We start from the raw sequence: 24,686 nt of genomic DNA on the forward strand, positions 1-24,686 counted from the left end.
AATCCAGGTGCCTTTTGAAAAACACTTTTGGGACAACCATGACCTGGATGAGTGAGAATCTCCATAGACAATGGAGATTTTAGCTATTTTAATTTGCTAATCAATAATAGCAATAGCACTTAAACTTATTTCTTTCCACAGTGCTTTACAGCACTCTCTGGGCAGTTTACAATGTCAGCATACTGCCCTCAACAATCTTGCTTTTTTTTTAACCTACCTTGGAAGGACGGAAGGCTGAGTCAACCTTGAGCCCTGTCAGGATCAAACTCCAGACTGTGGAGTTAGCCTGCAGTACTCTAATCACTGCACCACCACGGCTCACTTCATAATGCTTATGATAGTCTGACATATTGGTTACTATCAAGTATACTCTAGATGCCATTTAAATTTCTGATCCTTGCAACATAAGCAAAATTTAAGCTCTTACCTCCACACCAGATTTAAATGGGATGTTTTTTCTACTTATTAAATTCTACAGATTAGTACACATCTAGGGACTACATGGCTACAGCAGTCTTCACTTAATGACTGGCAACTGTCACTGACAGGGTTGTCAAGTATCACGGGATGTATGACTTCTGATCTTATTTCCAATCTCTATTCATTCTACTTGCTAAAACCCAAACACCATATTAAAACGATAAAAAACTATAAAAACAGGCAATGGCCAACCACATCTGAAAAACCTGACCAAGAAAAATGCAGATTTGTTCAGGCAATTGCCAAGTGTCAAAATTGGCTTGAAAGTACGCACACACATGTGCATCTGCTTCATAAAGATACCCAACTTTCTTGACAGCCAGGCTTCCCTACCCTTCCTTGTCATAAATGCAGCACAAAAAATGTTGTCAGATACTTTTTATCAGAGCAAGTTGTATTAGCTCAAAATGTTTATTCTTTTCATTTAGTACATTTGCAAAATTGTATAGCAGATCAGCAACGAAGAATTTTGCTTTTTGAGACACACATTAACAGAGGTGAAATAACCCCCAATTTGTGTCTCATTTGATAAGGACAGTACCAAAGAAGCATGAAGGGCAATATAACTTTTATTTGGATTCTGCAAGATTACATTCATATACATTACCACCTGTGGGAACTACCTATGAAAATGTTAAAAAAATGTAACTTAGGTCTACAGCAGGCATGGTATCTAGGAACATTGGGGCAAGGAAACAAATTTTTACACAGACTTGGTCAACTGAGAACAATTTATTAATAGGGAATCAGATTTCCTGCAAGGAAAAAGACACTGGACAGAGCAGAAAGGCTACAAAAACAATGCATGGAGTATCCACGTTGTCTTGTGGTTGTAGCTATATTAAAATAAGTCACATTTTTTATATTAAAGCTAAGGTGTAGATCTGCTTATACTTTTCCCAAGTAAATTGTCAGGTGATGACCCCAGGTCCCAATATCATCTCTTCCCAGAAGCAGAAACCTGTTCCCAGAGGAGACTCCGTTATTAAGGATGGAATTCACAATTTAGCAGTGATGAATCCTACTCCCACTCTGAATTTGAGACATGGTTTCTAGACCTTCAAATTAAACAAGCCAATTCCTTCTGCTCAGAAGTAAGAGTGCCAGGAATTCTCAGTGAAAACTGTCACTGGCCTCTCAACGTTATCTTGCATTCATTTTTTTTAATCAGATAGCAATTTGACTAAATTTATACATTTCTGAAAGTATGTATAGAATACTGCAAAAACACAGTAAGACATAAATCAGTCCACAGCTGCTCAGGAAAGTCCTTTGGCTATGAAGCTGTGGAATAGTGTCCTCTTTCTGTTCCAGTCTACACAAGACTGCAATTTACTGCTTTTCCTCCTTCTGATCCCCAGAGCTTCCCGAGTCATGTGAGCCCGAGCCTTGTGAGCTTCCAGAACTTTCTCGCTCTGATGCCATCTGTGAAGAGAAGAAAGCACGGTATTGGTTCAGTTTTGTGAGTGTTCTTCTGCCCTAAGGGACAACTTAGGGCAGAAGAATGTGGGAAGAGTCGCCTCAACCAGCGTTCTCTTTTGAAGAGTATTATGCTTGGGATCCTCTAACAACAGAATGAAGACATCTGCATTTAGATATTGTGATACTACTATCACAGAAGCATTCTGCATTTTTGAAATAGAATTCAAACTTGAAGATAAATGAAATTTTAATACTTTAGTTATACATTTGACTGCTGATCTAAATACAAGGTGAAGAGTAATGCCTAGGATAGGATGGATGTTGAGGGTTGCACTTCAGCAACATCTGGAGGGACACAAATGCCTCAAGAACACAGGGACCAAATATATGTATGTTCAGTACTGCATTCTTAACTCTCATGCTGAAAAAGATAAACCATTGTTTTTACTCTGAGTGATATGCAACTGTCCAAAAGGGATATTAATTTTTATGAAACTGGAGATATTTTAAAACCTGTGAGCATGCGCAAGCCAGTTAACCTGTAACTGCAATTAATGTTAAGAGCACTGCTATGGCTCTTACTTTCCAAGCAAAAGACTATAAGAGAAAAAACTCCACCCCTAACAGCATGCAGTGAAAATGTGTAACTAACTGCACAGAATAACATAAAAAAGTATGTGCAGAAACTTATTCTGTGCTATGATTTATGTGTCCTGCCATGCTGTGCAGAACCTTACACAATAGCAAAACAAAAATGTATTCTAAGAATCATTAGTTAAATATGACTTGCTGAATAAATTACTGGCTCAATTTGCACAATAAGCTTGTATCGCATATTGAGTCAAAATCAAGCATGTTAACTACCGTGTTTCCCTGAAATTAAGACCTTGTACGAAAATAAGCCCTAGTTTTGGGGCGAGGCACATACCTAAAAATTAAGCTAGTGCAAGGGTGAAGCTGTACCACAGCCAGGCCTCTCCTCGCTGGCCCACTTCTTCTGTGCCCCCCTTTCCCCGCTCCAGGAATGCATTTCACAGTCAGGCCTTTCTGGAAGCCCTCTGAAGCCGAGAACCAAGTTATGGATTCAATCCATTGCTCAGTTATCAGCTGCAGAGGCCTTCCAGAAAGGCCTGACTGCGAAATGCAGGCCGGAGCTCCATTCTCAGCTGCAGAATGAAGCTGCTCCTTTGGTGGAGAAGTGGGTCAACTGGGCAGTGCTGCCAGTGCCAAGAGATGACTAGACAACATCCCCCACCCCACCCCCCAAAATAAGACCTGGTGCCTCTTTTGGAGACAAAAAACAAAAACAAAACAAAACCTCCGGGTTGTATTTTCGGGGAAACATGGTAACGATTAAGATAATGGACTTGAGAGAAGGCAGAATTAAAGATTATTAATACAATCTTAGGTTCTTAGAGAAAATATGAGATATAATTACTAAATTATCATTAGCTTAGCACATAATGATTAGCAGTGTATTGGCTGTGTTTACATTTCCTTCATTCATTTGGTGTTCCTTTTGAAAGTCATTGGCACACAGTTTTGGGATGTGAAGTTGGGTCTTTCTCTGCCCAGACAGATCCTTCAAGATGTTGTCCTCCTACCTTTTTGTAGGCCATTTCAAAAAGTTTCAGGGATGCTTGTTGCAGGGACATTGCTGCCTGCCGGATGTTTTCGCCTGTTTCACTATCTTTACGAGCCAGTAACTCCCGCATTTTTGCAATTTCTTCCTTCAATTTGCTGCACTATAAAGGAATTGCAATAAATAAATAAATAAAAATGCAGCTTTTAGTGGAATATACGACAAGATCATGTAATATGTATTAGCAAGACACAATCAACTTAAATCACTTTAGAAGGCCACGTAACTGATGATCAGGTGTCACAGATATATTCATAATTGGAGACTTCAGAAATAAAAACTCTTCTCTGACCGTGTCTAATATTCTGATATGAAGTTCTGATATTTAGTTCTTCCTGTTGATTATTGCAGCCCCAAACAGTTGGAAAGTATGTTTGTGAAAGATAAAACCAAAAGTAAAATGTAAGTCTAATTACTTTCAGTAGCCTACAGCTGTAATATCCATAGTAAATTATTGGTTTTGGATGTATGTGGCAGATAAGACGATATCTGGGAGCATGACTTGGGAAATTTTATTAATCAATTTTATAAAGCTGCCTATTCACCAAAGGCAACTACAGGCCTTTTAGGAACATTTCTCCTTTAGCACGTGAACAGCTTTCCTTGACCTACAAGGTACCACCACGCAAAGCCATCTCCTAGAAACACAAAGACTACTTCAAGATGGACAAAGGAACCACCATTCTTCATGTTTAAGAAAAAGCACAAAGCCATTCAATCCCAATTTCCACAGATGCAGAAAACTGAGGATGGGTTCAAAAAAGGCAAGCTTTATTTGCAATCCTGTTGACCGTTAACAGGAAGATTTGCGGATCACATGTAGCCTGTAAGATGGAAGCCCTCTCTCCTCCCAACTCCACCCTAACTCTTGGATACAAGGTAAGAGTCTGGAAAAGCACAGCTGCCTTCATAAATCTAAGCAGATGGATATCTAGCCATCTTGAGCAGTATATAATGGAAGCTCCTGGTGTTCCAATCTATAGAGAAAAGTTATAGATGCCTAATGCAGACCATCTGTTACACTGTAGTGGGTAGATGCCATTTTCCTTTTATTATTCAATGATTCACAAAAAAGGTAAGCTGTAAAATTAGCTTTCTTGGAGAAGCAGTATCAATTGTAGCAAGCATATTGCCTAATCTAATTAAGGTGATCAACCTGGGCTGCATGCCAATGTAGAATACAAGAGGGATTCATACAACAAAATGCTAATACAAAATGTTGATGCACACAGAAAATTAGCTTAACTGGGGAATTCTTCTAGAACATTTTTTCAATGTACTACTTTTCAATATTCTGCATATACATTCATTTGATTTTATGTATGTATGTGTATGTGTATGTGTATGTATGAAGGAAAACTCAAGTGTCACAGAGGATAGTAATCCCTAGGAATCAGTTCTTTGAAGGAAATGCTCTGGGAAAGAATTAAACAAAAAAAGAATTTAAAAAAGCAAATTGGAAATCTTAAGAATAAATTCATGAGTTCAGCTTTATTACAGGTAGTCTTCATTTAGTGACCACAATTGAGACTGGCACTAAGTAAAGCAGTCATTAAGTAGGAAACCGTGTGACTAAAATTGTGTTTTCCTTCTCTCTCTCTCCCTCCCCCCCCTCCCGTGGATGTTTACCCTGATACTAGGATAGTGGCTGGAAACTGAAAAGACTAATCAGTTTCAAATCTTAGGATTTGTTTGCCTCCTATTCACTCCACTGCTCTTTGGACTACTCCCACTAGTGCTAGAATAATTAACAAGGATAGAATTAATGTTTGTATTTACATTCGCTGAGGAAGAGGTTACAAGAGAGTAAGAAGGCACATAATAGGAATACACTGGTCTGTTTGGATAGCACAATTGTGGCTGCCTGTGCTTTTGATGTATATTCCCCACTGTGTACCTGCTGACTCTCTTGTAATCCTTTTTCTCCAGCCTCGAGCTGCAAGAGGGGAAAAAAATGAAAAACAGGTGAGGCATAGGGCAACATGTACTGTATAGCAGTGATGACATGACTGAGAAATGCTGCAAAAGTTGTAAATGTGGGCATTGGTTGGAAAGCTATTTTTTCAACACGTGATTTTGAACAGTTGCCAAACAAAGCAGTTGATAAGCAAGGACTACCCATACCATCAATACTTTTGAGAAAAAGGGCAAGCCTTCTTATCCTAGTTTCATCTGTGGTGAGGCTAAACTTTTGTTCAAGCCCAAATGCGATATAACTATACCAATGGTTTAAATCGGAAAGCTGTGTCTGACCGCTACGTTTCACTCACTTGCCTGATAACTGCGTTACCGCTAGCAATGCAGACTCTTTTGCTCCTAATGCTCTAGTAGCAGCAAAATCAATTAACACTGAGAAAATTATATTTCCTGATGTATTTGGATATCATCGTAATATCAAGATATTTGTGGTAGATAAGGAGAAGAATCTTTCCCTAAGAGAGCAGAAGCAAAGCAATCTGGTAGAAAGCTGGAAAATGGGTAGATGATGGAAAGATTCAGGGGCTCTAATGCTTTTTTTTTTTTTAAGAAGTGAGTCTTATCACCTATAGTATTTTATGCAAAATAAAAATGGAGGAAAACAGACATTGCCAATTCAACTGACCTAACCCATTACGATAGAAAAGCACTATATCTGCAAATATTTCCTTCTGATTTGAAAATGTGAGTTGTCCCTATGACCTTTCCTGTTTTTCTATTATAAGGTCTTCCTATGCACCACAATTTTATTCAATGACACTATCTTTTTTGAGATGAAAAAAATTGACAAATTAGTAATAAAGTAAGTTCCCTAAGTTGCATTCTCAAAACAAATTGAAGATGGTAGACTTACTTAAAACATGCCCAAGCAACACAACACATCCGTACATGTTCATTTTAGATTTTAAAAAAAAACCTTTTATAAAAAGGCAACATTATACTTACTTCATCTGCGGGCAACTGATCTTTAAACTCTTCCATCTTGGATTCTGTGTCGTGGATTATTCCTTCTGCCATGTTTACAGCTTCAACACGTTCCTGAAGAAAACAGTAACTTTGTAAGACGGAACATAAAAAGCCAGTTTGTACTACCTAAGCATCCTACCAACAAGACATTTATTTAATGTTTTGCACAATGAATAAACTCCTGAAAGGGAAGCCAAAACTAGCTAAACATGGCAAACACAAAATTCCATTGATGGAAATGTTTGCATAGTACCATACTACTATTTCCATACTAACCATAGTACTGTTTATTTTCTATAACTGCAGAATGTGTGTGGGGGGGGAGGGTATTTCTGTTTTGAAATTAAGGACAAGCCAGGAAAAGATTTTTTCAAAAATTTCCTTTTTGGGAGCAAATATATATTTCCATATTATTTTATATTATCACAGAAAGCATTAAAATTTCTGGTAGGTGTAAGAGATATTTTGGGCATTTTGTTAAAAAAAAAGTCCTGGGATACGTCAATATGTCATTACTTGGAAGAATGTATATTATTTTTGCTTCACATGGTTAAACACTAAGGATAAATAAAGTTGGGAGTATAAAATAAAAGGCCAAAAAATATTTCTAGGAGAAAACCCATCCTAACTTGCATGAAAAATAGCACCAATCTCTTCAGTTCCTCATCTGAATCACTTTTACTTTTCTTTTAAAAAGCAGTGACTATATAGTAACCCAGTTTGCAATTTGTGTTGCATTCAGCATCTGCATAAACAAGATGTGAACTGAAAGCAGTTCCAGACCCCTGAAAGAATATTTCAAAAGGATGGATATTAGCTTTTTTCATGTTGTTATAATCAGAAATTTGAAGGCTCTTTAAGTCACGTGATTTAGTTTTGTCTACATATTGCTTTGTTCCGGTTTCAAAATACTATATATGTCAATGCAATTTGAGGTAGAAATATTATAGCTAAGGAGTTCGATATGATGCTGAACTATATTCTTACAAGCATGGAATTTGCCATGAGTAATACTGGCTGTGATGCCAGGCACGACAAAGATTACTTTTACGTAAATAGAATCGTATCTTCCTGATTTGATGGACTTTTTTTGTTAGTTTTCATTTTTCATTTGTAACTTTCAAATTATTTTAACATTCATTGTTCCCTATGCAATTATTTCACCATTTAAAAAAGAACATTCTAAAAAAAGCCCAGCTAATAGAAACCAGTGTTCTTAATTAGTACAAATGCAGTTCAGATGATGTTAGCACAGAAGCCATTCTCCATGCTGCCCATAGGTGACTTTTATTTGAAATAAATTTCAGCCCAATAAGCTAGAAACCATCTTGGCAACATTACCTTTTTCCGCCTGTCTTCTTCTGCATATTTTTCTGCATTTTTCACCATGTTTTCAATATCATCTTTACTAAGACCACCAGAAGACTGGATCACAACTACAGGAAAGTAAAAGGATTTCCTTTTTACAGAACGCTGTCATTGAACTCAACACGGAACATGCAGCAGGATTGCAACATTTCATACTAAAGGATTACAATCGCACCTGGGTAAGATTTTATATCAGGAAAACCACCAGTTTGGGAATGCTACTCTAGGTTGACTAAACTAGTCTACATTAATGACAATCTAGGCTCCCACTTAAATCTATTTTTACTAGACCAGTGCTTCTCAACCTTTTCTTCCCCACGGACGCCCTTTTAAATACATTTTATGGCCACGGACCACCCAACTTATTTAAATCATAACATTTCTTCAAGCCTTAGCGGATTCTGTGACATTGCAGCCCCCCAGGGATCCGCGGACCACAGGTTGAGAACCGCTTTACTAGACAATTTACCTGCCAGTCTATGACTGTAGAATGTAAATTATGTAAATGTCTTTTATTATTTTAGCATAAACATAAGCCTTTGACTTATGATCACGATAGGGCCCATAATTTTCATCGTTAAGAGGTGTGATTGTTAAAGGAGGCATCATGTGGCTGCACCCAATTTTGCAACCATTTTTTGCCAGTCATTGAGCAAATAACTCACGATTGTTGAGTAACCATGACTTGTGACCTCCTGCCATTGACCTTGCTTTTTGGAATGCTGGGAAGGTCATGAGTGGGGCGACCACATGATTGCAGGGCAGTCGTATAAGTGTGAGATGGTTGTCAAGCACCCAGATTGCGATTATGTCATCACAGGGACACTGTGATGAACATAAGTGCGGGGACTAATCATAAGTCATTTTTTTCAGCACAATCATAACTTCAAGCAGTCACTAAGGGTCATTAAGCAAGGTCCACCTGTACTGTTTGGTTGCCATCTTTAAGAGCACTATCTATAATTTCAAAATTATACCAGTTATCCACCTCAGTGTTGTGCTCAGTCAAAAATCTTCCACACACTTTTCAGAATGATGTGTTGATAATTGCATCATAGCACACAAAGCTTGATTCTGCCCAACTACTAAAACTCAAAGATTGTATTAAGCACTTCTAGAAAAAAGAAAACTTGGCAGAAAATGCAATGATAAATTATTACTAAATTTTGGCAATTTACTGTAACAAACACTGCTGGATTTATCCTCCTAGCTGGCTTTTGCAATAGTAGGCTCTCAACAATGCCCTTCAATATTTAAAGCAGCAACAATCCAAGTACTCACTCTGTTGTTCTCGTCCTGTACCTTTGTCTTTTGCGGATACATGAACAATTCCGTTTGCATCAATGTCAAACGTTACCTCAATTTGGGGCACTCCCCTTGGGGCTGGTGGAATCCCAACCTGGAATCACAAGATGCAGCACTATTGACTTAGAGAAGACCCATTGGTGTAATCAACTGTCTTTCTGAGCAAACTAGAGTGAAGTTGCTGGTATGACGTATTATTCACTAAAGCAAAAGATTTATCCAATTTGAAGAGAAATCACAGCAACCTAAAGCAAAAGTTATCTTTACTCACTACATATTTCTTTACAATTCTAATATTTGTGCTCAGGAAATTTTTACTATATGTGCCTTCCTAGCACAAGATTCCATAACTTATATTAGAAAAATGTTATCAGAAAAGCATCATGAGGTGTAATAACAGTTAGTTTTTTTTTCTTTAACCAAATTAATGTTATGGCAATCTGCTTCCATACTTATCTGCCAAACCTAATAATTTAAAGAAATTTAAACGAAGAATTTTCATCAAATATACTGTCCTGTTCTAGGGAAGGCTTGTATTTTAATAGGAAAAGTAAAAAATTACTTTCCTTTCATTAATAACTTATTATTTTAGATTTAAAAATACATTCAGGAGAATTCCAACATACCAAAGTAAACTGGCCAAGTAGTTTATTGTCACCAGCCATTTCCCGTTCACCCTGATGAACTTTGATCTCTACTTGAGTCTGCCCATCAGCAGCTGTCGAAAATACCTGCGGAAGCAAAGAACAATTCATGCCATCAATGCTACCTAAAACAATAATATAACTAAGTAACATGGTAAAGTAATTTCCAGCAAGTAACAGAATGGAACCTCAGTACCTGCTCCATGAACTGTTAGAAAACACAGGAAATGCCAGAAAATCGTGAAGTTACAAGTGCCGCACCACCCCCACAGACACATAATTGCATTTCAGGAGTTTGACAACCGGTTGCAGCATCACACAGTCACGTAATCACATTTTGGAACATCTTTCTCATTTTGTGGCAAAAAAACATCCATCGGATAAATCAGATTCGGACTCACAACCATGTGGCTTACTTATTTACTCTGTGATTCACTTAATGACCACAGTGACTCACTTAATGACTGTTGTAAAAACACTTGTAAAATCAAGTTTGGTCATGTGGTGACTCAACTTACAACCTGAACAACTTACAATCAAAATTCTGGACTCAAATATGGTTGTAAGTTTAAGATTATTTATAATGGCAGAATGGTTAGCGCAAGAGAGAATAGGGCAGCAATGACTCAATTTAGATGAGTTTCAAATATTAAGAAACTTTTAAGAACACATCTTCTCACCTGGCTCTTCTTGGTTGGGATAGTTGTATTCCTATTAATAAGCTTAGTGAAAACTCCACCTAGAGTCTCAATTCCCAAGGAAAGTGGGGTGACATCCAACAACAGCACATCAGTGACATCTCCAGCCAACACTCCTCCTTGGATGGCAGCACCAATAGCAACAGCTTCATCAGGATTTACTGCTTTACTGGGAGAACGTCCAAACATATCTTGTACAGTCTGCTGTACCTGTATGGACACATTCATATTTATCAGCAATACTTCCAGAAAATGGTCACCGAGCACAGAATATGGCAGGTGGATTCAGCACTTGAAAGGAACAGGGAATTTGGAGACTCAAGATATAAAAGTATGCAAAACCACTGTAATATCCTACAGGAGTGTTCCTTTTGCCCTGCATTAGGCTAGATGCGGAATGTTTACTCTTTGACTTTGCAGTAAGCTATGCCCAGAATAACACTAGTCCAGTCAACAAAATTAATCCACATGAAAAAAGCATAATAGATGGCCATTTGTAAGAAGATGCTACATTCCTTCAGTGAAATTACTGCTCTTTCCCAGAAACTCAAGAAATAGCCCACCCCTTCAAGCTGAAAATCCCTTTTAATGCTTTAAATATCTTCCAGAATTTACACACTGAATAGATTGCTGATATACTGGCAAAAAAAATCCCACAAAAAATTTAAAAGATCTCTGAAGAAAGTACAGGTAGTCCTCAAGATACAACCACAATGGAACCTACGCATTATAGATGCATGTCCTGAGAGTTGTTAGGCATCTCATCTTACCACCACCCCCTCCCGTCACTGCTCTCCCCAATGAATTGCTAAACAAATGCCCAGGTTGTTAAGTGGAGAACAGGGTGCCTTAGTGATGGTGCCTTAGGCTCCTTTTGGGAGCCTAGCACAGGCCCAGGCCTGCCTGCCCTGGCCCTCCCTCAACCTGCAAGATGCCCTGTACTCCGCTTCCCACCCCCTTGGCTCCCCAGAGGCCTTTTCCCACTCCCACTGGTTTCCCACCCCACCAGGCCAAAGACTCTCCTCCTCACTTACCTTTAAAGAGCTATGAGACCTTCGAAAACACTGGAATGGATTGCTTTTTATGTGGCGACATGGTATGATTCTGGAAGCAGCCATTTTGTCATACCCACAAAATGGCCCCTGCATCTGGGTTGGTGTCAGGTAGCCTAGGGACAAACTGCTTAGTTTTGCCGCCTTACTGAGCTCTGCATAGTCCTGCGGAAGCTTGCTGCAGCGTTCAGCAGACCCTGTTAAGCCAGCAAAATGAAGCAATTTGTCTGGAAGCTGTGTGTCTGTTGGAACTTTGAACATTTGTTAACTAACCTGTTGTATTCTTGAGGACTATCTGTAAACTCATTATCCCAAAGCTATCGAATTTAGAAAGGATAACTGCAATTATGGAAAAATAGCATAATACTGCATATAAAGGGTTAAGGTTAGTTCTACACAGCCATCTCTACTGATTAACACATCTTTATTTTTGCGGTTTTATTTTTTAAGCAAGCAAAGCATAGTCCGAAGGGCACTTGGCCAAACTGCAATGACAAGATCTTCAAGTACACCAAAGTCAAAGGGGAATTATTGTACCTTTGGCATTCTAGTCATGCCACCAACCAAGATAACCTCTCCAATGTCACTCTTGCTAACTTCAGCATCTTGCATGGCTTTCTGGCAAGGCGCTATTGTCCTTTTAATCAGATCTGCCACAATCCCCTCAAACTGAGACCGAGACAGCTTCATATTCAAATGTTTTGGTCCTGAGGCATCCATTGTAAGGTATGGCAAGTTAATGTCGGTCTGCAATACAAAATTAACAATTGTTAGAAATAAGCCAGAACAATTAGAATTAGAATTATACTTATTCAAAAAGTATTCTGTGATGTAGCTATTATTTGATTTTTATCCCTTTGTAGCTTTATAAGTAACTCAAGGCAGTGAACATACCAAATACTTCTTCTTCCTCCTATTTTCCAAATAATAATAATGTCAGGATTAGGCTGAGAAAGAGTGAATTGCCCAAAGTCACCCAGTTGGCTTTCATGCCTATAGTAAACTTTAAGCAGTCCTCCACTCATTATCTAAGCCTAACATTTACCAAAATGCATGTCAGATGGTACTATATTCTTTATTCAATTTTCAAATGCAACTGATTATGTGTCATCAAATTGATGTAGACTCTGCATAGATATGCAACTGCATAGATTTTCTTCAGGTTATACTGTTCCCAGATTCGTCCTTCAGATCTTGCAAAGAATTACTGTTCATAATAGATATGGCAGCCCCCAAGTATAAAGTTTCTTTAGAAAGCCAATTAATTATCCAGAATATATTGTCTTGGTGTGGTTAAGTAAATCTCAATGGGAATAATTCCTAGTTCAGTATATTTTACTGAATGGCTATCAGTTTTTCCCAGAACTCAAAATCACAGCATTTATTACTGGAAAATCACAATACCATCTCACCTGTGACCGCCATCAGTATTTCAGTTTTCCTTTGAGTACAAGATAGCAAGTATCTAAAACCATTAGGGGTTACCTTTTCTGTCACGTATCTCTGAACACTATTTTATTAACTTTGAAAATTTGTATTTTTTCTACAGTATTACAACGGAGACAAGACTCAAAAACAAACTCAGTGGTTGATATATAATTAAAATGGAGTCAATTTTAATGACTAAGTGGGAAACTGCAGGCTTTTCTATTAAAAAGTTGCAATCTCAAAGTATTGATTGGGTCCAGGTATATCACTGAGATATCATCAGGAAAACCCTGTAGGATTATGGACAGAATCTGCGCATGTTCTAAGGGAACATTTTCACTTTTAAGCTTTGCATTATTGAGCTCTATACCCAAACACATTCATTTCTTTGGGAGGAGTGACAGTCATGTGAAAAAATAAGTACACCCTCTTTGAGTTCTATGGTTTTACATAACAGGACATAATAAAAACCCATCTGGTCCCTAGCAGTTCTTAAAAGTAGGTAAATGCAACATCAGATGAACAACAACACATGACACATTACACACAGACACAATCCAATAAAATGATATATAAAATATTCATTACTTACTACATAATAATTTTAAAAATATTAAAAACTATTAAGGCAGAACTAAAACAGAAAATGGAGGGATGTCAATAATAATAGAACCACCTCACAAGTGGTTCCCATCCCTTGCAGTCCTGAGGCCTACTGAAATAACCACCTCATCACCGAGGGAAGATGATTTCACAATGTGGACCCCACACCATAAAAAACCCGCCACTGAGGTTCCACCAAATGCAGCTTATTTTCAGTTTCTCACCTGGACTGAAGAAGAAAGTTCACATTTTGCTTTCTCGGACGCTTCCCTCACTCTTTGCAGAGCCATATTATCTTTAGTCAGATCAACCCCTGTCTAAAAAGAAAAGGACAAATGTTGATGTTCACTGTCTTCTATGTAGTCTCGATTAAACGTTAAATAAATCTGATCATTAGAATAAAAGCTTAATACAGATAATTCACAGCTGATCACACAATCAACATTCAAATTGATTCTTCTTGCATTCTAAGGAAGACAGATAACATCAATCCTTAACACTGCGTAGCCCATTGTTTAAGTGACTTTACAACAAATGTGATGTAACATGAAAGGTTTTGTCTTATTATGACAAATGCTACACATCTTTTTAAAATTCACATTCGAAGAAAAATATTTGAGCCTTACACTGCTCCTAATCCCATACTATGGTTCCCACTACTTATATACATTCCCACTCAGAAATGCTAGATAACCATTTCCAGTTCTATTCTACTTGCATTTGAATTATTAAATTGTGAGCATACAAGCTAGATTCAGAATGATCACAACTGAGAGAAGGTGGAAGCAAATTTATCCTTGCTACTGTATTAATAGTATGTACTGGATATTTTGAAAAAATAAATGCTTTCATTTATATAAATTGATAAAAGTCAAAACGCAAACACCTTATTAAATATCCAACAAGCTCCCTGTAAGTATGTATGCATTTCTCCTTCAAGCAACTTCTCCAAGTCTAGATTTGGATCCTTTTTTTTTCCTTAACAAAGGATAATTAAATGAACAGATAACATCCATAATGGTAGAGATCTATAAGTCTGGGCTGCAATATATACAGTTTAGATACAAAAATTATACTGAGTCGTGTCTTGACTTTACTTCATTACAGTCTGAACACATCTAGGGGAGGACACAAAGCACACAGCACGTAGGAAATCTATGCTACTGAATGTGCGAACACATTTCTACAGAGTAATTTCAGTACCAGTTGCCGTATAATCATCTTCTGTACTTTCCACAAAGGAACTGCATGAAATACTAAGGAAATGCACTATCTGCTTAACGGGAATGTTTTAATCCAATTTCAAAATGGGCAGTTTTGATCTTGTCTGAAGGGTTCTGACCTCAAAGGAGCCCAAACACCGTTCCCAGTAAGGTTAGAAACTGATCTGAACTCTCAATCCCCCAAATTTGAAAAACCTCCTGCATATCTTTGTGAAACTCATCCTGTCATGGAGAAAAAAAAACCCAGAATGGCTACTAAAGAAATCAACTGCTCTGAAGATTAAATATGCCACCTCAAAGTAATATTTATGAGGCAGAGGTAAGCTTTGCAAAATAGCTATTGAATTATACAAGCAGTATATAACGGTACAAAGTGAATACAATAGTATGATGAAAACCAGCAAGCTATTTTGGTTAAGTAAAACACAATTCTGAAATATTACAGTAGTACCAGAGTTTTCCTTTTCAAATTAAATTTACACTTGAAAGAGTTCCCTGAAGACCAGTTTAAAATATACAAAATGCTTACTTCTCTTTTGAATTCTTTTACTATATGCTGCAACAGGGCCTGGTCAAAATCTTCACCACCCAAGAAAGTGTCACCATTTGTGGATTTGACCTCAAACACTCCCTTCTGAATTTCCAAGACAGAAATATCAAATGTGCCACCGCCCAAATCATAAACTGCAATACTAAGGGGAAAAAAAGACACGCATTAGCACCAAATCTACACTTTAACAGAACATTCAATTCATACTAAATTCTTCCATTTGTTCTATTGAGCTATATTTAATCTTAGATTTTCAGAGTTCATCCATTATCATAGCATCTGATAAACTGATCTTAGAAGTTTCTATTTATGATACCTTATTATAATGTTCTTTTGGCATCAACAGCCTTCGCTCTGCATGAAAATGATAGGTAAGTATGTTCAACTCCTTTCTATCTCGTACACATGTTCAACTTTTTACTATGTCTGATAAATGTGTATCACTTGGTTTGTTAAGCAGAGAGGAATTCAACAGAAAATTTACCTGAAAGCCTTCCAATTCCATTACAGGTCTTAAAGAGTGCTCTTTATATAAAGCTACACGTTGAAGCTGGCAGCTAAAGGGATTAGCACATCTGCTGCTCCAGTAGGTAACATAAATCAATGAAGCACACACTCCCACAGGTTATGAAGTAACTCTGCAAATCGCATGGGGCTATTGTATACTTACACTTTGTCTTCAACCTTATCTAATCCATAAGCTAGGGCTGCAGCTGTTGGCTCATTAATAACTCTCAAAACATTCAATCCAGCAATCTGTCCAGCATCTTTAGTGGCCTTTGAAGAAAACAGCAATCTATTAGGTACTGCTTGTTCAACCAAGGGAAAATCCAACACAAGAGGCGAATCCAATTATTCTTGCTTGTGCAAAGGAACCTTTTGTTCAGTCACCTTCCACCCACAGCCAAATGCATTCTCAATCTATTCTAGGAAATTATCCAGAAAATTCTAAAACTATACAAGGATCTGCAAGAGGAAGTAGAATTACGGATTATTTTTACTTATGATTTTAGAGAAAAAAATTCTGATGTAAAATAGTTTTTTAAGAGATGAAGTTGGATTGCTGTAGATACAAGTTGTTATGTGATCTGTGTTCCTACAATATTTGCTTGAAGACTAGGTTTCCACCAACTCAATATGCAGTATTTCTAAAATGAGAGAATCGAGTTTGATTTGCTACAAATAGAGCATTAGAAACAGAAATATTTTCTATTTAATCACTTTTGTGGAAAGCCTTTTTATCGTCTTTCCTTTGAAGAAATACAGTATTTACTTCATACTGTTGAGCTCTCGATGGATGAGCTTTAATTTTACCCTATTTTGTTATATCTTGCTTGAATACTAATTTTTGGAAGAAAAAGTGGGATTGAATAAATAAATTGAATAAATGAAAACAAATACCTATTGTCAAGTAAAGCAAGCTGCAGTACATTCTGATGTCTGACAAAATATTTCCATAAGGGAACATATGTGGAAGTAACCAGTGAGTGGGATTCAGCCAGTTCACACCACTTCGGCAGAACCGGTAGCTAATTTTTTGTTGCCCAGGCCCAGAATGGACTTCAGGAAGCAGCATCCACACAGAGAACTGGTTATTCACATATTTGAATCCCACCACTGGAAGTAACTGTAAACATCTTTCCTTCTGATCTCTCTCCCTCCATCAAGAGAACTGGAACCCCAATTTCGGCAACCATACCTGTCTCTGGGAATCATTGAAATAAGCAGGAACTGTGATGACAGCATTTTTGGCAGGATGCCCCAGGTAATTTTCTACGGAAGAGAGGTCACTATTAAAATAGTCCCAAAATTTTAATCTGGGTAGAAATATAGGTAACTATACCTCAGAACCTGGAAGAGTATTACAGATTTGCTTAATATTTCGTTTCACTAGAATTAAATGTAATTAGGGTAGGGCTTCAAAAGAAAGATGCAAACAAGGCAATACTGACATCCACATTAGTGAGCATCAATAGAATATTTTGTGAAACTTATTTTAATTACAATATCAGTTAAAACTAGTATTTAAGAAAGACTTAGACAGGCAAGCCAATAAGAAGAGGGTCCAATTCTCAGGCTAGCCCTGAGTCTTTTACTTACATGTGCCAGAAAATCCCCCTAAAATATGGTAGGATTGTACAGAAGAAAAGCAGCCCTTTACAAGCACGGTACTTTAAAACAAGTTTAAAACTGAGAATTGGATCTGGAATCTTGCTGACAACTATTATAGCCAGCATAGTTGCTGACAACTATTATAGCCAGGACCTCTCGGACCCTGATAACAATATTTTATACTAATTGCAATGTTGAGCTTGCCCTCAAAAACTACCCCAGGCAAAATATATAGGAAGGATACCAGTCGAAAGTTAGCCAGTGCAAGCTCTAGATTTGCTTCTCCTTTGGAATTAGAATCACGATGTGTTTTAAGAACAGAGATTAATTGGCAGAAAAGATGCCACACCCATCATAAAAAGGTTATAGCTCCCCATTTAGTCCTTCAGACAAATCATATATCATGGCAGTTTTCTGCTGCAAATCAAACTAGCAGAACCCAAAATAATTTAAGTGTGAGTTTGGAATGGCATATCACATTTTACCCATCAGTAAGTTAATTGGATTAGAATAAAGGCTTAGACCAATCACAAAAATTCTGCTGTACAAACCTGCAGTCTCTTTCATCTTCATTAAAATAAAAGCACCAATCTGGCTTGGAGAATAGAGCTTCCCATGAGACTCTACCCAGGCATCACCATTGGAAGCACGTACAATTTTAAAAGGGACATTCTTGCTGAAATAACACAAGTTTTCAGAAGGTTAGAGCATAGCACTTTGTGACAACGCCTAGCTAATTCTGATCTGAAAAGCATAATCACAAGATGACTTGGGTGAGTAATTAAATGAAATTATTAGCAGAACTCCCAGAGCTATAGGCTAAGCCAAGGTTTTTCTTAGGCCACAGAACCCCTGATCGAGAGGGGGTGGGACTTCTGCATGTCAAATGACAAGCCCATCACTTTCTGCTTATCTTAGCAATGGGGGGGGGGTTAAATTTTTTATTCCAAGAATCTTTACTGTGATCCCGTGAAGCTTTTTCCTCCGCCCTCCCATCACTACAATAGTTTTTAAAAGGACTAAGGAATAAAAGTCTTCAGAAGAGATGAAGATGTTTTCCCTTTAGCCTGCAGAATCCCTCACCCCCTAATGCTTTGTGGCAAAAAATTACTGTCAGACCCCAGGAATCAAGCTTGAGTCAAAGGAATATTTACAATTTAAAACTGTCACAACTTTCAAAGAGTTGGACTAATATTATCTTTGGTAAAAGATCAAAGCTAGCAGGCTGTAAAATCTTAGCATATACTATTACTTTAATATTACCCCTAAACCCCGATAATAAATTTTCCCTCAGTGGAAAAAAAATAGCAAGCCAATATTATGTAACTCTATGTTAACTGCTTCTTTATGATCTCCCATCAACACTATTTAGGATTAAATCTGGAAAGCATGTGGATTTTGAAAACTCAAATCCTACTTACGAAAACTCTGGTTCCAAAACAGAGAAATAATAACATTCTGAGTTCCTAAAATTATGAAACTTGTACATGCCACCATGTCACCCAGATCATAACAGCAATGGCACTTAGACTTGTATACCGCTTCATAGTGCTTTACAGCCCTCCCTAAGTGGTTTATAGAATCAGCATACAATCTGGGTTTTTATCAACCTCAGAAGGGTGGAAGGCTGAGTCAACCTTGACCTGGTGAGAATCAAACTCATGGCAGTTAGTCTGCAATACTACATTCTAAATCACTACACCACCATGATTCTTAAATCTCCTTCCAGCAACTATCCCAACAAATTAGAACACAATTGTGGGTGAAACTTCACATACTTCAGTTACAACAACTCTTGTTTAACTTCCTAAGCATAGAAAAATATGGATCATAAGTACATGTAGTTCATTTTTTTTAAGAATTAAAAAAAATAACTCAAAAACATTTTCTCACATATCTTTCTGCACTTCTGGATCATCATATCGCCGCCCAATCAGACGCTTGGTTGCATAGAGTGTATTGTGAGGATTTGTTACTGCCTGTCTTTTAGCTGGCATGCCAACCAATCGCTCTCCATCACCAGAAAATGCTATAACAGAAGGGGTGGTTCTGGCACCTTCTGAGTTTTCAAGCACCTACGTAAGACAAAAGGAGTAGTTGATAGGGGCAACAAATCATCAAATTTATAAAAATCATGACTTGGATCAGCAATCTGATTTGACTCACTTTTGCCTGCTTCCCTTCCATGACTGCCACACAAGAGTTGGTTGTGCCAAGATCAATCCCAATAACTGCTCCTTTGATTGCTTCTGACCTGAAAGGGAAATGTAAGTGGGTTAAGCTTAAAAGGAATTCAGCACCTAGTTTTATTTCCACTTGCAGAGTAAGTGGTGTGTTTACCTTCTACTTCTAAAGCAGGGGTGACAAACTGCTGGCCTGCGGGCTGGTTTCATCATACTGAAGCCGTGCCTACCCCATTGCCGGCAATGCAGTCGCGATACGTCACGTGACAAGTTTGACACCCGTTATAAAGAATTCCACTGACATTTTTTAAAAAAACTAACCAATTAGGGCTCCCTTCCCAATACACACGTATATTAATTAACCAATTAGAACTCCCTTCCCTAACACAGTAATATCTGTCTGTCCATCCATCCATTCCCCTTGTGGTCATAAGTTGAGGCACCCACATGACCAGGCCTGATTTTTTGCCTGTTTTTAAGATGGTTGTTAAGCAAATAATGCAGTCATTAAGCAAATCCATTCTTCTGAATGAGCATCTTTTTTGCTAGAAATTGGTTAAAAAAATTGGCAAATTACTGTCTTGTGACCTCAGGATGCTGTAACCAAGCTGCACACAAAATGCAGTCATATGACTGGGGGGAGGGGCATTTAACAGCCAGACGTTTTACAAGCTGTAAAACAGTCTCTCCAAGGCCACAATCTTTAAACGTTAAACAACCAGTAATAGCTTGAGGACTACCTGTAATGCTTTGCCTTTAAATTTCTCTATTACCTTGCCATTCCCATCTGTCTCCTTTGACCTCTGCTTGCCCAAACTTCACTATTCCTAGCAGTACCAATGGCACCACCCTTTCTCTTGTTTTTTATGCATGCCATTACTTCCCGGACAGTCTGTGCAATTTCAAATACTTTCTGAAAATTCAAATTTTCTGCAAAGATTGTGACAAAACTTGTAAGTTTTATTCCCCACTGAAGATATCACTTCCATTTTAATTCTTTTGCTCCATTCATTCATCTTTCAGGTCACCTCAATTACAAAAACATTTATACTGAATTATACACTCCTAGTGGATGGTTTGCTGTCTTATGCTTTGTAAATATAATTGTAATAAATTTCATTTTTCTTTTAGATGTAATTTATAATCGAGTCATAATCTTTTGATATTAAATCTTTGTGTTATCTCCAAAGATTTCAGAAAGCTTAACATCAGCAAACTGAGTCATTTTTCAATTCTAGTCTTGAATTTGTATTTTATCAATGCCTTTTGTTTTCCCTTTCTCTACTATTGTCCCCTATTTGCTTTTGTATTTTCACATTTTATGTTATAAATGAATAAAACTTATAAAAAAGTACATTAAAAAGCATTTTTATTTTATCTTGTAATGTTGGCTCATACTCGTAAATACTGTGGAAAATAGTAAGAAAATATACAGATGCACATTTTGATTGGATTCAGTCAATTATATATTCATTCCCAGATTTCCAGTTCTATTCTCCTCTCCCCCTTTCTTACTGCCACTTCTCGAATATAACAGATTTTTTTCAGAAGTGTCATGGTTTTCACAAAATGAGGATAGAAAGCTTGTTTATCCATATTATGAGGTTTACAAAGCTTTCCTGAACAGCAACTATTCTTCATTTTAATATGTAAGAAAATAATTTTGAGCTTTATTACTTACGCATAATTCCTCCTTGCTACAGTTCTGAGGATATCTTGACTTAAACCATTCCAGATGACCTATAAAAACAAAAAAACCCCAATAACAATGTATTTACAAAGAGCAATTGCATTCTTCACTGATAATGCTGTCTTCTTCCAACATATTCCCATGCTTTATCTACAAAACATGCCTCTCCTGAGGAGAGAATCCTATTGAAAAACATTCAATTAAGCAAGACCCTTCCCTCAGCCTTTGGAAAGGGTATTAGAGAAATTGCTTATAGTAAAACATGGAGTACAAAACTTGCTCATGTTGAAATTCTAGAAATTAAAATAAACAAGCCTGAACACACTCACTCATAAAGAACTACAGTATCAGTAGATCTGAAAACCGTCATCAAAGAAACACACCCAAGAAATGCTACATTTCAATGAAATCTCTGGGCAACTGTTGTATTTTAAACAGCTCACGGACATAATTTCAGATACGTTAAGTTTTGGCACAGAAGACCTTTCACCTTACGCTATTTTTTTTTTTTAAAAAAAACAGCATAAAATTATACCATAAACCAAGATACCTTAAAGCACGGGTGTCCAACTTTTTGGCATGCTGGGCCGCACTGAGCGAACAGGAATGGTTTGGGGCTGCCTATTTTGTATACGTATCTAATACAACGTATATAAGTCGCACGTTGTTAAAAAGTTTACGACCCCGCATTACGCCAGCTGCCCAAGGGTCGCAATAAGGCCGTGTTGGACACGCCTGCCTTAAATAGAGCCTTGGTGGAGCAGTGGGCTAATGACTCCTTAAGTAACACCAGCTGCCTGCAATTAGTGCAGGTTCGCGTCCCACCAGGCTCAAGGTTGACTCAGCCTTCCATCCTTCTGAGGTAGGTAAAATGAGGACCCAGATTGTTGGGGGCAATTAAGCTGACTTTGTAATAATGCCGCTTGGGGTGTGTGTGTGTGAAAGCCCTAACAAGCAGGCATATACATAGAATGAAGGCTACTGCTAACCTTGTAAGCTGCCCTGAGTCTTCGGAGAAGGGCGGGATATAAATGGAATTAAAATAAAAATAAATAAATAAAAATAAATGTAACTTTACTGCCTTTACAGTGGATTTTTTAAGCACAAAAAAAATGGTTTGCGAAAGCCGAGAAAGAAGATCTCCCCTTCTGCCAGCCCACCGAATCCCAAGTCGCTGCTTCACCAGCCTACTGGGCTGAACTGGAAGCAGAGCACGTGCTCCTTCCGACAAGCAGCAAATGGTGCTGGGGCATTTCTAATCCCTCTAATCCAGGGGTGGGCAACCTCGGCTCTTTTGTGACTCGTGGACTTCAACTCCCAGAATTCCTGAGTCAGCACAGCTGGCTCAGGAATTCTGGGAGTTGAAGTCCACGAGTCACAAAAGAGCCGAGGTTGCCCACCCCTGCTCTAATCCTTCGTTCTTCAGCCATGCTGTCCCGGGGGGGGGGAAGTGGGGGGGGGCGCCAGGAGACCATAAAACCCAGCTCTCTCCTGTGAAAAAAGCACCAGACTGGGCAGGCCTTTCGGACAAGAAGTCATCAGAGGCACAGCCCCTCCAGGACCGCAAAGATCCTCTCTCATTGCATAAGGAGAAAGGGGGGAAAAAAAAAGAAAAATAAAAATAAAAACACCCAAGACCTGAAGCAATCCACGTTTCTGAATAAACGCCAACACTTCATTTAAATACATCCTGTTCTCTTCTTCGCAAGCCTCTAGTCCGGGGGGGGTCTTCAAACTCGGCCCTTTTATGACTCGTGGACTTCCACTCCCAGAATTCCTCAGCCAGCATGCCTGGCTGAGGAATTCTGGGAGTGGAAGTCCACGAGTCATAAAAGGGCCGAGTTTGAAGATCCCTGCGTCTAGTCTAAAAGGCGGCGGGGGGGGGGAGGGAAAAAGGAGAAATCGCCCCATCGCCGACTACCCATATGGGACCGTCGAAAACCCCCCCCCCGCCGCCTTCGTAGTCTCGCCCAGAGGCATCCCCGATGAGCATTTGTTAAGCTGCTAGCAAATTCAGACGGGTCCATTTTGTGCGGGGTTTGGGGGGGGGGGGTTGGCACCGAAATTATTCTGGGCCTCCTGACTGGTAAAAAAAAAAACCACGGCACAGTCGTGCCCCGCAAGCCCTAGTCCCGCGGCGGCGGCGGCGGCGTCCCCCGGTGGCCACAGGCTAAACGGGACACACAAGAGGGGCCGTTTAAAGCGGGTTGGGCTCCGAACGCCCTTGACTCCTTCCTTCCTTCCTTCGGCCGGGAAAGGAACCGGCAACTGCCGCTGCGCCGTCGTCCCTCTCCTCCTTCTTCTTCTCCCCCTCCCGCCGCCGACGGGCCTTACCTGGGCGGCCCCCGGGACTCCCCCTCCTCGGCGCAGCACGAGCACGCGGGCAGCGCTCAACATGGTGGCAGCGGGAGGAAGGCCGCGGAAGAGGCCTAGCAGCGGAAAAATAAAACACGCACGCCGCCGACTCAGGCTTTCTGGAAGTCTCCAGCCCACGTGGGTGAGAGAAAGGGGCGTGGCCGGAGGCCCTCTCTGAGCTATAGCTGTCCAAGCCAGTCGCCCGATTAAAGCAGACCTTCAGCGAAAACCCGGAAAAGTAGATTTTTTCCATGAACCCGGGACCTGAGATTTTAGACAGGTGGGTGTGTTGTTGTTGTTTTTTTCTCTCTCTTGCCCACTAACCCCTAACTTTCACCCCAAATCACGCTTATCCCACAACAGGCTTTTTCGAGACCAGCTTCAACTGGCCGCTGGCGGCAAGTCCCCAAGCTTCAAGGTCAGAAAGTGGAGGTTGATTGATGGATGCGTTAACCGGAAGGGCGGGGAGATGACTGCGCGTTTGCGCCGAAGCCTTTGAGGAGAGCCCCCGAGATTGTGCTAGAGCAGGGGTCTTCAAACTTGGCCCTTTTATGACTTGTGGACTTCAACTCCCAGAATTCCTCACTTCCAGAACTCCAGTGTGGCAGTCAAGCATGAAGCCACACTTGCAGTGAAATTCAAGGGGTTTTCATGCTGGCTGAGGAATTCTGGGAGTTGAAGTCCACAAGTCATAAAAGGGCCAAGTTTGAAGACCCCTGTGCTAGAGAGAAAGAGAGAGAGAGAGAGAGAGAGAGAGAGAGAGAGAGAGAGAGAGAGAGAGACTTCCGGAAATGACGAGCGCCGGCTGTTTAGAAGTGGCTGGTGAAATGGGTTGCAATGCTGCCGGGGAGGCAATGAGCGTTTCTGCCAAAGCCGATGGAGTTGCTCAATCAGACATTTGAAAATGAATGAAACCTGGATATAGGGTATTCATTCATACAGGGGGGAAAAGTAACACCCAAATGATGGCTTAAATAATACATGGATA

At 39.1% G+C, this 24,686-nt stretch overlaps 1 protein-coding gene across 1 annotated transcript; it reads right to left on the reverse strand.

The window, feature by feature from the left end:
- Positions 1-1,031: 1,031 nt before the first annotated feature.
- On the reverse strand, positions 1,032-23,849 carry HSPA9 (heat shock protein family A (Hsp70) member 9). Its single transcript, XM_083348897.1, has 17 exons — positions 23,678-23,849; positions 21,335-21,393; positions 19,637-19,724; positions 19,364-19,545; positions 18,022-18,146; positions 17,058-17,131; positions 16,029-16,135; positions 15,338-15,500; positions 13,810-13,902; positions 12,092-12,301; positions 10,485-10,712; positions 9,787-9,891; positions 9,137-9,254; positions 7,829-7,923; positions 6,467-6,559; positions 3,507-3,647; positions 1,032-1,905 (listed from the first exon to the last, which is right to left on the reverse strand). Exons 1-17 carry the CDS (start codon positions 23,738-23,740, stop codon positions 1,813-1,815), a joined length of 2,037 nt encoding a protein of 678 aa, XP_083205023.1. The 5' UTR covers positions 23,741-23,849; the 3' UTR covers positions 1,032-1,812.
- Positions 23,850-24,686: the final 837 nt, after the last annotated feature.

Source organism: Vipera ursinii (assembly GCF_947247035.1).
Source record: "Vipera ursinii genome assembly, chromosome: 1".
Lineage (NCBI taxonomy): Eukaryota > Metazoa > Chordata > Lepidosauria > Squamata > Viperidae > Vipera > Vipera ursinii.

Coding starts and splice junctions, on each gene's coding strand:
- HSPA9 (XM_083348897.1), bottom strand. CDS start 23,740: ATGTTGAGCGCTGCCCGCGTGCTCGTGCTGCGCCGAGGAGGGGGAGTC. Junction 13,903..15,337: donor TAAAAGAATTCAAAAGAGAA/GTAAGCATTTTG, acceptor TTTTCTTTTTAG/ACAGGGGTTGATCTGACTAA. Junction 12,302..13,809: donor AACTTTCTTCTTCAGTCCAG/GTGAGAAACTGA, acceptor TTTGTATTGCAG/ACCGACATTAACTTGCCATA.